Source organism: Pleurodeles waltl, chromosome 4_2 (assembly GCF_031143425.1).
Source record: "Pleurodeles waltl isolate 20211129_DDA chromosome 4_2, aPleWal1.hap1.20221129, whole genome shotgun sequence".
In the NCBI taxonomy this organism is placed as follows: domain Eukaryota; kingdom Metazoa; phylum Chordata; class Amphibia; order Caudata; family Salamandridae; genus Pleurodeles; species Pleurodeles waltl.
In genome coordinates this window covers 550,101,184-550,114,395 of record NC_090443.1, presented here as the reverse complement: position 1 = coordinate 550,114,395, position 13,212 = coordinate 550,101,184, and the positions used below count along the sequence as shown (strand labels likewise).

General features: G+C 39.9%; 1 protein-coding gene across 2 annotated transcripts in view; it reads right to left on the bottom strand.

Moving 5' to 3' along the window:
* ACBD6 (acyl-CoA binding domain containing 6) overlaps positions 1-13,212 on the bottom strand; it is a 367,559-nt gene that overhangs the window by 194,339 nt on the left and 160,008 nt on the right. For both annotated transcript variants that reach the window (XM_069232079.1, XM_069232078.1), the window contains exon 4: positions 11,561-11,643. In XM_069232079.1, coding sequence (XP_069088180.1) covers positions 11,561-11,643 — 83 coding nt within the window. The remainder of the gene's footprint in view (positions 1-11,560; positions 11,644-13,212) is intronic.

Below are 13,212 nucleotides of genomic sequence, written 5' to 3'. Positions count from 1 at the left end.
CAGCCTGCCCATTGCATACAATTGGGGGGACTTATTGTCACTCACTTGATTGATTCTTTTTCAAAGGCTTGCCTTCTCCTCTTGTTGTGTTTTTACCTCCTTAGAAGCATAATTACTCTACTATCCTTTTAACTGGTTGTCTTGTATCCTTTTCACTGCTCATATTTTCTCTTTTTCTTCAGGCACTCCAACACACTGCATGCGTTTTCAAGATCAATCACTTTTTGCTGCCTCGTCCCAACCAAAACCCCACACACCTCTCCCCAAGCGCTGTGTTGCTACCTACTCCCCACCTTGCTCTTTTTCAAGCTGCTTTTTATTACAGCACGTGCTCCATTGTTGTTCCCTCCTACACCCTTATACTGTCCACTGCTTCCTCCTCCTTCACTTTTTCAATATATTGTTTTTTAAATTCTACTTTCAACCATCCGTTGCTCCCTTACTCACTCTCTGTTGCTTCCCTCCCCTCCGCTGATTCACTGCTCCCCAAGTGTGGTAAAAACAAACAAACATTTTATAAAGGTCTGAAAGCTGTAATTCACTGTTGCACCGTTTTAAAAAAGGACTTTCATGGGGGTGAAAATTATTTTTTTCCTCAATTATGGCGCTGCCACCTTGGAATACAAAATACAAAAAATAAAGAAAATTGCAACCATGCCAATCCTTAGATGTGCACATATGTCACCATGAGTAGGTTTCCCTAATGAACGATAGCGCTAGTAATGTCATGAATACTCTATTTGTGCCCACATGTGAAAAAGCTCTAGTCCTTACTTGAGAGGGAATATGACATGTCATTAAAAGCCTGATGGCAACACTCACCTTTTATTTTACCACCATCTCTAGAAGATAATGAGTCTGTAGCTTCTGCCTAGACTCTTTGGGCAGCAGGTAAAGCATTTGTTAATGGAGAAATTATTAGAAACGCTGCTATCCTTTAGAAGCAGCCTAGGGAATCCCAGGCTAAACTAGAGACTAAGATTGCTAGACAAACAACTGTGACTGGTACCGTACCTCGGAAACAGACCCTGAGATTCTTGATTAATGCCAAATTTGACCTTAACAAACTCCACACATCTAATGCACTCTCGCTCAAATTAAACAGAGCAACTATGACTAAAGAGAAAAGGAAGATGTGCTATAGACTATACTTCTGAAGCACGCTGAATTGAAACCTGTTATCCCAGTGATCACTGATAACCACCGCTCTTTAATGATCAATCAGTTTGAGAATAACACAACATTGAGTTCATTCTTCTGTAAAATGTATCACTCACAGCATGCTGATAAATGAGAAGAGGAATTAGTTTGTCTTCTTATCTAGACCTACTGGAGGTTATAGCTGAACTCACAAATAATTCTGAGGGGTGACATTTAGCAATAAGAAATAAGAATGTCACAAATGAAATGTCCTCAGGAAAGGCCCCTGGGGAAGACAATTTCCCTGTAGAATATCAAACAATTAACAGAGAGAAAAATATCCCCTTGGTATGCCACTAGCACATAACAACGATGAGATCTATTACAACCAGGTAAAGACTCTTCGCACTGTGCCAGTTTAAGGTCTGTTTTGTTGAACATCAACATGAAAATTCTTGTAAATGTTCTAGCAAACAGGCTGAAGGGGTAATTGCACATCTAATCCCCCATCCTAGGTGAAGTTTGCTGTTCGCCAACCACGTAACTAAAGAATAATGTGGCATATCCACACTAGGACGAGACACATGCCATACCACTTGTTGTCGAAAAGGTTTTCGATTATGTGAAGTGAGGTTACCTTTTAAATGGTCCTGAAAAGAATAACCATGGGGAGGAAATTCCAGAAGGTGGAATGGCTTTAAAAAAATACCATGGCGGCAGGCATCAATGTACTATGGTATATTAGACAAGGCTGCCAACTCTGCCCTTCTAACTACTGCTCTTAGCCCAGGAACCCCTGGCAGCCTAAATCGGCCAGAATAAGAAAATATGTGGGATAGACACTGAGGTGGGGGAAACACAAAAGTAAGCTCTATTTGGATATTATGGTAACCATGGTGAAATTCTGGCCCCCACTATTGAGTCCCAGATCTGGTCACTCCTGATTTTCAGGCTACTGGATTAACTGGGAGTTGAGTAAGGGTTTGCATATGACTAGATCTACTGAAGCATGACTGGGGTCCATCACCATTTAGAGAAAAGATTGAGTTTGAAGTATTTGGGCATAGTAATTAACACAGGGTGCGACAGCATGATGAGAAATAATTTATCCTCGCTGTGGGGGAGGCTAGCCTCAGGCTTCCTTGCGTGGTCTAAAATAGAGTTTTTCTTATTGCGTTGAGTAAAAATAATTATTATGAACATTGCACCTCGATTTAATAACATTTTTGTGATACTTCCCTTGAAAATCCCAAATGACCTATTATGATTCCTGGAAGGAAAAATTAAGGGGGTTATTACAACTTTGGAGGAGGTGTTAATCCGTCCCAAAAGTGACGGTAAAGTGACGGATATACCACCAGCCGTATTACGAGTCCATTATATCCTATGGAACTCGTAATACGGCTGGTGGTATATCCGTCACATTTGGGACGGATTACCACCTCCTCCAAAGTTGTAATAACCCTCTAAGTCTTTGTTTGGCGAGGTTGTACACCTAGATAAACACCTCCAAACTCAAACTTCCACATCATCAAGTAGTCCACATTTACTGTATGTGGAGTTATAATAGCTTAACATTTTTTTTTTTTTGCAAACAACATGTAAGCTTTCCACATGCATCCAAACGCCACCGTAGGTTGTTAAGGAGAGATGCATTTTCCTTTTAGAATGGCTAAACCCTTTTGATATGAACAACCAGATGACCATAGAACATTATAATCCCATCATACATTCCTTTTTACACACCTGGCAGAGGGCACATAAAAAAATTAGGCATGACTGCTTGAAGCTGTGTTCACAGGAAGAAACATGAAATTATCAACTGGAAGACCCACGGCGCCTTGGAAAATGTGGAAGGATAGCGGTTGATTTAATGTCTGAGGAAATGTTTTAACTGCTTACTCAACAACTAACTCACTGCCTGGTCCTGTCACTAATATCTTTCCCCTGTCGGTCACTCTTAATCCAAAAAGCACTTGGGGCCTTGTCCCTGAACTACAGACTCTGCCTCGTCTATTACAAATACCTACAAAGACTGTACCATACACCTATGCAGCTCTACAAGATGTGTCTACTGGATGATTCACACTGCCTGCGCTGCTTCCACAGAGAACTTCTTACATTTGGAAGGAGTGTCTAGAGTTGCACGTTTCTGGGCCCATGTTTTTGATACCATCAAGTGGCTTATGAAAAAGCACAGACACCAATGGCTGCACTAACTGGTTATGTGAAAGATGCCCCTGAAAACTTGAGCAAGCTCATTGCTATTTTTCTAGTGTTGGCTAAGCGGGAGTGCTATGTTTTGGGGCCGGCACCCTGCACCTCGACTGACCAGTGGGATACAAGATGCTGTTTACTGCCAGGAACAATTGGACACCTATTGGGAACTGATGCCAGTATGCTCTCACCCTACAGACATCTGGGTTCCACTGATGTCCTGTTTCTAACTTGCAAAGGGGTGGAAGGGTCAAAATCCCCTTCTGCTTGTCTTAATGCTAGTGCCTGAACTTCCCTGGCTCATCTGTGGAGGAATGGGGTCGATCCCCATGGGACTTAACAGCCTGGGACAGGCGGAGAGGGCTTGATTTACTTATTTATATGCAGCAGTGTCCCATTGTGTGGGTTAGATAACCAGTTATAATATTCTCTTGTAGTAATTGGCAGTAATCTGCTTATCTATCTGGTGTGTACCTGAGTAGACTAGTTTCTTTTTATTCTAATGTTTTCAATGTTTGTGTTGCATCATGTTTGTTGGTACTTTGTACTTATGTTAATAAATCCAATTAAATGAAGAAAAAAAATAGTTTTTCAACCTGCTCAGAGTTTACAAGCATAGTGGCAGCACGGTCTATCAATTCATTTCTTGGATAATTGAGATGATTTACTCTTGAATCATAATAATGAACTTAAGGAAGATAGACTAAAGTTAGACTATTTCAAAATGTTACATCTGTGGCACTGGTCACTCTTAGATTACAGAAGTCTAAGCAGAGGTGTACAGCTTAGCTGTGATATTGTTACTTTATTGTAGGAATGCCAGAAGATCAAATCATACCAGGCAGATGTCTGGGACAGAGTGAGACCTGGTCTGGTTATGGGGACTCCCTATTTACCCAAACGGTGCTACGGAACTATACTTCTGCTTTACCTGAAATCACACTTAAAGTTAGAAGATGGTTTGTGACATCTATGGCAGTAGCAAAGATTGGGATCCTAAAAGTCTGGAAACACAAAATAACCCAATACATGATTCCTGGTTGCAGAATATGTTCCATGTGACATCAAATGAGAAAATGACCAGATGCCACTTGGATTAGTAATTTAAAAAAATGAAATTTTACTTGCATGAAAGTGATTCTTAGAATCTGTAGCAGCCAGGCAACAAATGGAAACTGCGTTTCAAAAAGATAAAATTAAATAAGCGTAAAAAATGTATTAAACTAAATGTGAGGTTTGGAGAAGCAGCAAAGGAGCCAGTGGGGGTGAAGCAACAGGAAGTGGGTAAGAAATTGATAGCAACGGAGCCAGAGTTAAATTAAAAAAAGACAGAGATGGTTGCAGAATGCCACAGAAGAGCGTAGGAGGGAGGAAGGAGCAACACTGAACACAAGGCAGGGTTGGTTGGGGGAGAAAGCAGCAAACGAGCAAGAAAACAAGTGTTCTCCTAGAACACAGAAAACAAAAAAAGCAGTTCCCTGAATGTGAACAGTGGAAAGATACACATTGTCCACTCAAAAGGATGGGGGATGAAGCTATGCTTCAGGGGAAGAACAAGCACTAGAAGAGGAAAGAAAGCCAAAGAGTAAGAAAAAAGCAGATGAGTGACAAGCAAGCCAACCAATGATAAGTAGTAGGATTGATCTAAGCTCCCTTGGTATAATTCGCGAAAGATCTTTTGCAAATGGATAGCTGAAGACTGTCTGTAGACAAGATCTAAAAAAAGAGACCAAAGACAAAAAACATGTGAAAAGTGAACAACAGAAACAATGGTTACAAGAAGGCAGGAAGCAAGTGGAATTGATCAGTAGCCTTCGAAGGAGCTGTTTTGGTTAATAATAAGTCAGAACTGGTGCATTTCTGGCAGAGCATTTATTAGAAGTTTACGCAAACACAGAAAACACAGAGCTCCCACACCAGCCTCTGGCTCTGTGTCAGCTGTCAAGTAACTGCCGCCACGGAACCGTCGAATGGACGTTCTTGACATGGAATTGTCGACATGTGATGCGTGCCAACAATTACATGAATACAACATTTCCACTTCCTTTATATAAATGAAAACACACTATATAACATTTAAAACAAACTTGCTGATGACAATATAAAGTAAAAACATAGATTAACACAAATAATGTATAACAAAAGATTACATAATATAATCTTGCAAATAGTTTTGAATTTTACAACATCTTGAACTCAAACTATGCGTTTGGGTATCACAACTGTCATTCAGTGTCTGATAACTACTCTCAATTAAAACTTGATTACCTTTTAGCAACTCCTCATCAGACAAGAGTAAAAAAAACAAAAACAAAAAAAAAAACTGTTGCAACCCTCACCACTCTCACCATATATATATATATATATATATATATCAACATCTCTCTCCTTATATCCTCTACTGTAAAAGGCAACTCTGATCTTGTTCCATCGTTGACCATTCTCCAAGACAACATGAAAATCATGAACTTCCTCCACCTTGTACTGTTGATGGAATTTCGTGAGACCCCCCCCCCCCAACTCGTCCAGATTTTATTTTCACAAAATCTCCTTTCCGTAAAGCTCTTTCAACATTTGAGGTGGGTACTCCCTCTTTATCTTCGATTACCTCTCCCTTCTTTACTAATACAGACATTCATGAGGGATTCCGTTTCATGCCTGCCTCCCTGCCTCTCATTATCTTGAAGGGGTATTTACCTGTCCCCACGTTCTCAGTAGTTCTATATGCCCAAACTAAATTAATCACCATGTCACGCACATTTTTTCCACTATTTAAAGCCATGTGAATTATACCTTTCACCATGCGGTTACTCCTCTCTACTATACCATTAGTCTGTGGATTGTACAAGGAAGTGCGGGAATGGCATATCCCACACGATTTAAAAAAACTTTCCATCTTGACAGATATTAATTGTGTCCCATTGTCTGTAATCACTTTCACAGGACACCTTTCCTCCAAAAATATTTCTTTCATTGCTCTGATGAACTACTGGAAGTGAGCTCCATCAAAAAGTTTACGGTCAACCATCTTGAATGGACATCCACTATAACTAGCGCACATCTCAAAAACAGAGTAACTCCTCCTAACGGGCCAATAAAGTCCATACATAATGTGTGCCACACTTTACCAGGATCTGGTATTGCTCCTAAAGCATTTTGTCTCCCAACCTTCAATCTCTTTTCACCCTCCTTACAGTCTATACACTTCTAAACCCAAAAACCCACATCACTATCAAGCCCTGGCCACCAAAAATGTTCCCTCAATCTTCTCTTGGTAAGAGTTTGACCTAAATGACCTTCAGGTGATACATTAAACAATTTGTATCTTAAATCCTCAGGGGGATTAAATCTGTCACCTCTCACAACAATATCATTAGATTTTAATGACAACTCCTCCAACGCCTTCACAAACAGATGTACACACTCCATTACATCCTCAACACTTGCCACTGCTACTTCTTCACACTCTTGCAGACCCTCTTTATCTACTTTTTGCCAATCTTGTGGTAGAAGGGAGAGACAATCCGCCCTAACATTACACCACCCCTGAATATACTCAACTTCAAATTGATATTCCTGCAGACGTGCTGCCAACCTAGCCAGTCCTGCCAAAACCTCACCTATACCTCCCGGCAATAATACTCCTAATAACGGTTTATGGTCTGTACGAAGAATTATTTTGCGTCTCCACACATAGGTCCTAAAATACTCAATCGTCCATGTAGCAGCCAGGGTCTCTCCTTCGATCACTGAGTAATTCCGTTACGGTCAAGGATCGAGAAGCAAATGATACTGGTTTTTATTTTATACCATGATTTTGTGACAAGATAGCCCCCAAACCAATGGCACTCGCATCAACCGTACTAATAGTTTTCACAATCACATCGAATGCTACCAAAACCTTTGGTTCACACATCTAATTTTTTATGACTTGGAAGGCACTCTTATGTGCCTCCTCCCACTGAAATTTCTGTCCTTTGCGTAAACGTTTTCTCATTTTTTTTTGTTTTGTCTGCAAAGTATTTTATGAATTTTGAATAATATTCAATCAAACCTAGAAACAATTTAAGTTGATTTTTATCCTGGGGAGGGGGAGTGTTTTTGATTGCATCCAACAAACACCTTTTTGGTTTTATCCCATGCTCCGATAAAGTGTATCCTAAGTATTCAATCTCAAGCACTAAAAACTTACACTTTTCTCTCTTTAACGTAAGTCCTGGTTTCTTGATCCTATCCAATACACATTTTAATGTGCTGTTATGTATCCCTACAGTGTCAACAAACACTAAAAAGGCATCTTGAAAATAAATAACGTTTTTTACACCCCCGAATACTTCAGTCATCATTCTTTGAAATACCCTGCAGCAGAGGCAAGACCGAATGGCACCCTTGTGAATTGAAAGATCCCCTCCATTGTGATAAATGCCATAAGTTCTTTGGAGTCATCATGTAATTTGACTGGGTGATATGCACTCCTAAGATCTAGCTTGGAAAAATATTTCCCCCTTGTGACAGTAAAATCAACTCATTAATATTAGGTAATGGATAGTTATCTACCACAATATTTTGTTTGTGCGTACGGAGGTTAACATAAAACCTCAAACTACCATCCGATTTTCCAGTTATAACAACCAGAGAAATCAAACTAGAAGTTTCAATCTGCTCAATAATACCCTCCTGTACCATTTTCGAGATCATCTTTTATACTTCCTCACAAGCCGAAATTGGTTAATTTCTCAACTTGTGTTATATTGGAATTGCATCATTTCTTACTACAATTTTATGCACATAACCTTTAAGCTCCCCTAGTGTGTCATTGAAAACTTCTTTATATTCATCTAAAATGACATCAATGTTAGTGTCATCTACTAACATAACACTATCATGTGCTCGTGGTTCTATCTTAATATGCAGATCATATTGATGATGCCATCCCAGAATTGGTGGTCCATTGCTGTCCACGTATACCTTCCCATTTACATATATGTTCTCAAACTCAATCTTTGCAAACATATAACCCAATCTTCTCACCATGGTAACCCCTTGGATTTATGTCCATTATTGTGTAAATAAATATTTGGGTATAATGGTATACAATGATCCTGAATCAATCATTAGCTGTATATTCCTGTTTCTTACTATAAAGTTCGCAGTTGGTCTAGGAGGCTTGATATCCCCCACCTCTCCCTTGTTCTCTACTGACAAAACTCAATCTAATCCTTCCTCAAATGTTGGGTGATCATCATGAACCACTCCTACACTGTACTTGGATCCTGTTTTATATACATGTGCAAAATGCCCCTTTTCCCCCACACTTCACGCATTCTTTACTCTCTGCAAAACATGTTTTAGACTCCGAATTGTGAAACTTACATCCACATCTTGCACACTGCCTACTAACATATTTACCCGCATTGCTATGTCACTTTGTTATTATTTTTACGTACACACTCAGTACTTGCTTGTACATCACCACCCTCTTTAGTTATGCAATTAACATTGACTTCATCTGCATTGTCCTTTTTCTTTATTTCTTTCATGCAGTATTCTGACTGTTCTACAATCTTTGCTATTTCAATAGCATCCTTCAGCGTAGGGTTTTTCGCCACCCACATTCTTTCCTGCATTTGTTTGCTTCGGCACTGCACAATTAATTGGTCCCGGATTAACTCATCAGTCATTGTTCCAAACTGGCATCTGGTAGACAATTCTCTCAATCTTGAAACAAATTCATCAATACTCTCCCCCGTTCTCTATGGTTGCATATAAAATCTGTGCCTTGTCATAACTATATCAGTTTCTCAAAACTTCTTTCCAATCTCTTTATTGTTTCGGTGTATGTATCCATTGTTTGTTGTCCATCTGGTTGTAATATTTGGGGTAAGTATTTAAATGTACGCTGTCCATCTTTACCTAATGTGCTAAGAACAATTGTTTTTTTCCTTGCAGGTCTCAAATCTAGTCCATCCAATGCCATCAAATAATTTTCAAAAATGTCCACCTACTCTTCCCATGGAATGGTTGGATTACCAGGTTGACTAAGAAATGGGGGCGGTGGTATTATACCTTGGTTGTTGGTAGCCATTGATACAGTTCAATATATTTTATCGAATAATATATATATATACATATATATATATAGATCTCTCTCTCTCTCTCTATATATATATATATATATATATATATATATATATATATATATATATACTGATTTTTATTTTTATAGGCTGTTCGGACCTCAAAAGGTTTTATTTATGAAGCATTACGATGTAGCGTTTGAGATCCAATTCCTGTGTCAATCCCCAAAGTCCTAAGATCGCTGCAGTGATGCTACTGTGCGTCTAAATCTCCTAGCAACCAGCGGTGTCAACATACACGTTGGTGCGTCGTATGAACCTTGTGCACGCTCTGCCAGAAACAGTACTCTGATTGACTCTTAAATGCGCTCCAGAACACTCGCACAGAAAGCAGCTTGCGCTTCTCAACATACTCCCATAATGAACAAGTAAGTCACAGCACTGGCTGCTCGGTTACATATTAAATATCACTCTATAGACACGGTACCTTGTGTTACTTATGCCAACGCTCTTCTTAAAGAATTCTTTCGACCTGTGGGTTCGTCGCTCCTTACATCTGTGTCCACGCCACCTCTGTCAGTTGGCAATCGTCGCCAAAATTGTTGTGGTTAATAACATGTCAGACCGGTGCATTTCTGGCATAGCGTTTACTAGAAGTTTACTCGAACACAGAAAACACAGAGCTCCCTCGCCAGCCTCCGGCTCCCTGTCAGCTGTCAAGTAACTGCCGCCACAGAACCGTTGACTGGAAGTTCTTGACATGGAATTGTGGGCATGTGATGCGTACCAATAATTCCATGAATACAACAGGAGCATGTCTGGCAGCCAGGTTAAAATTGCTGTAAAAATGATGGTGTCTCATACCAGCAGCCAGAGGCATGGTTACTGTGGCAGTAACACCAGAGGAAGAAGGAGCTGGCAATAGCAGCCAAGAGCTCCATGATGGCTCCGGCAGCAGAGGTGACAGGAGAAAAGAGCAGCAGTATGAAGGGCTGCACAATATGCACAGTACCATCTCTCCCAACTTGTGATACTTTCAGGGCGCCACAAAAAAAGTAGACAGACATCCACGAAATGCCAAAGGCTGGTCCCATCATATCATGATGAGCGACCCAATGCCTTTTGAGGGCTTGGGCAAGTACGTCACTAGACGAAAAGCCTGCATTTATGTTTATTTACATGCTATGCGGTACCTGGGGCATGTATGTGTATGTTGTGTGGTCTGTCCTGCGTGTTGTGTATTGACCTGACCATAGGACTTTCCACACAGCTGAAGCTGCCAGTAGAGTTCCTCTTACCATATGCATACAGAAGTAATATCGGCGCCACATGAAACTGAGGCTCTATCACGCAAATCTATAATGAAGTGAGATCTACCACATCGAAATGAGAGGCCCCAGCCAAACTTATGGAGAAATCAGATTCCCACCACCATATAAAAATTAGCTTTGAGTAAAAGAGTATTTGTATAGAACGTTTCGTGAACTAAATCTTTTACATGCACTGGATATCACCACTGGCTCAGGAAGAACATGAACGCACCTTAGCATTAGTATTTGTCAGAATGTTTAAAAAACAGAGATGGTTCTTCCTTAAGTATATGTACTGCAAACTGGTTCCAGACTGTTGGGCTTGATCTCCGAAGTCTTTTTTCTTTGGGCTCTATCTGAATGCAAATCATGGTTTTGTTTTTTCAGATGGACAGAAGCTGCTTCATACAGAATTTGGTGTGTTTTACTGAAGATGTAAGCGACTTTAACCATAAACCTGTCACCTACTACACAACAATGTAGCAATGTGCATAATATTCAACAGATGCTCTTATTTTCTCAGGCAACCCACAAACGTTGGTGCTACTGTCAGGTGACCTCCAGTTTCTAGTCCAATCTAGAATTACATATTGCATCTAACACCAAAACCACCTAGTCTTCAAGTGTTTCAGGAGAGCACCCTTTTGAGCCAGTATAATTGTAAGAAAAGGGGCATGAAATTGGTTGAAACTCAGAAATTCGTAAGTCATGAAATACAGAGTATCACTCTCATTGTATGGGTACAACTCACAGATCAAAGGAATGCCATTGACAAACACATTCAGAATTGTGGATTGTGTTTACTTCTCTTCTTACCTGATTGTTTCCTCCTGATACAATGAGCTAACAACAGGACCCCCAAATGCAGTTTTTCGCTCCACGCTTTTCTGTTCACCTGCCTGAAAATGAGACAAGACATCAGCAGGTTTAGACAACAAATGGGGACTCTATTGTCAATGAAGCTGCACCGTAGCATATTTGGGTAAACATAATGAATAAAGGCCAGTGACAAACTGCTGGCTGAACATGCCTACTTTTGCCCATGCATGCAGTCAAGATAAAATAGTTGAAAAAAATGATTAACTTTCCACTTCCCTGCCACCTCCTAATTAAAAACCCATTGATAATGCAACCTGAATAAAAAAAACAGCAACAATAAAATAGGTTGATGTACTCAACAAAAAATCCAACATTGTCTTTCCCTTCATCCCATTTCACTTGCATGAAAAAAACATTGTCATTAACATAATGCCTCAGTCATAGCTCCATCAATGCAACCAGCCCCTGAGAAGCAGACGAAGCCACGATCTGTGACAAACTGATACATAACATGTTCAAAAATCCCAGTGACATTTTCCCTCACCAATAAATCAGACACTCCTTGAAATCATGCCTAGATCTGGGGCACATAGACATTATCTGTTTTAGCAAAATCTCCTGGACACCATTCGAGAATAAAGACATTCAAAACATGCCAAGCTGTAACAAAACCCATAGTATTCCCTAATTGAATCAAAATGGTCAGCAACACTGCAACTTCGCAAAAAGATATATCATTGCCATATATTCTACCTAAGAACACTGGTGTTTTTTGTTAAAAGCCCTCAGCGTCCTGTGCAACTCAACAGCATGATTCCTGATCAATTCAATTTCCATAATACCACCTGCTATACTTAAACCGTAGAAATGCCACACTTGAATCAATAATCTATCTATAGCACCTCCAATTCTTCCCATGGAACACAAACACGTCCATAAACCAGTATAGAAAACTCCTCACACATTACCCCTATATCTAAAGCAACCCACCGCTCTAAACACTATAGATACCACAAATATGTAAACAAGCACTGACAAAGCTAATAGGTCGAGTGGTTTCTGTGTGTGATGAATCTACGAGATAAAGAACTTATTGTGTCATGATTCGGTGTTTTTTGAGATGTAAAACAGTCCCTTTTTCATTGCAAAGCAAGCACTCATTAGGAGGTGGAATGATTCAGCAAACAGCCAACAACAGGAAGTGAGAGAGACATTCTCCTCTGAATCTATTCAGTTAAACTGTGCAGACATATTTGAGGGTCAAAATACTATTTAGGCCTTTGTATCGTATGCAAACTGGCATCAATATTGCACCGGAACATTTTAAGTAAGTCCGGGAGAAAAATTTGGGCAACAGTTTTGATACCTTCATCGTAAACCTCATTTGGTTAGAGGAGGTTTGAGGTCAATGGTGAGAAAGCCTTTTGCCATGATTGGTGGATGTGTCAGAACAAATGTTTTGTTTTGCTTGCTGAGTGAGGTTATCACTAAAAACTGCATGCAGGTCTGTGGCAGGTATGCTCCTTGCCGGACCAGTGTAAACCTCTGATAGCTGGACAGTATGCAGATAGTTATTGGTTAATTGCACATTTTGTCATTTTAGCTGTGCTGGAAGTATATTCGCAGGTCTGTATCAATGTGTTCTATTG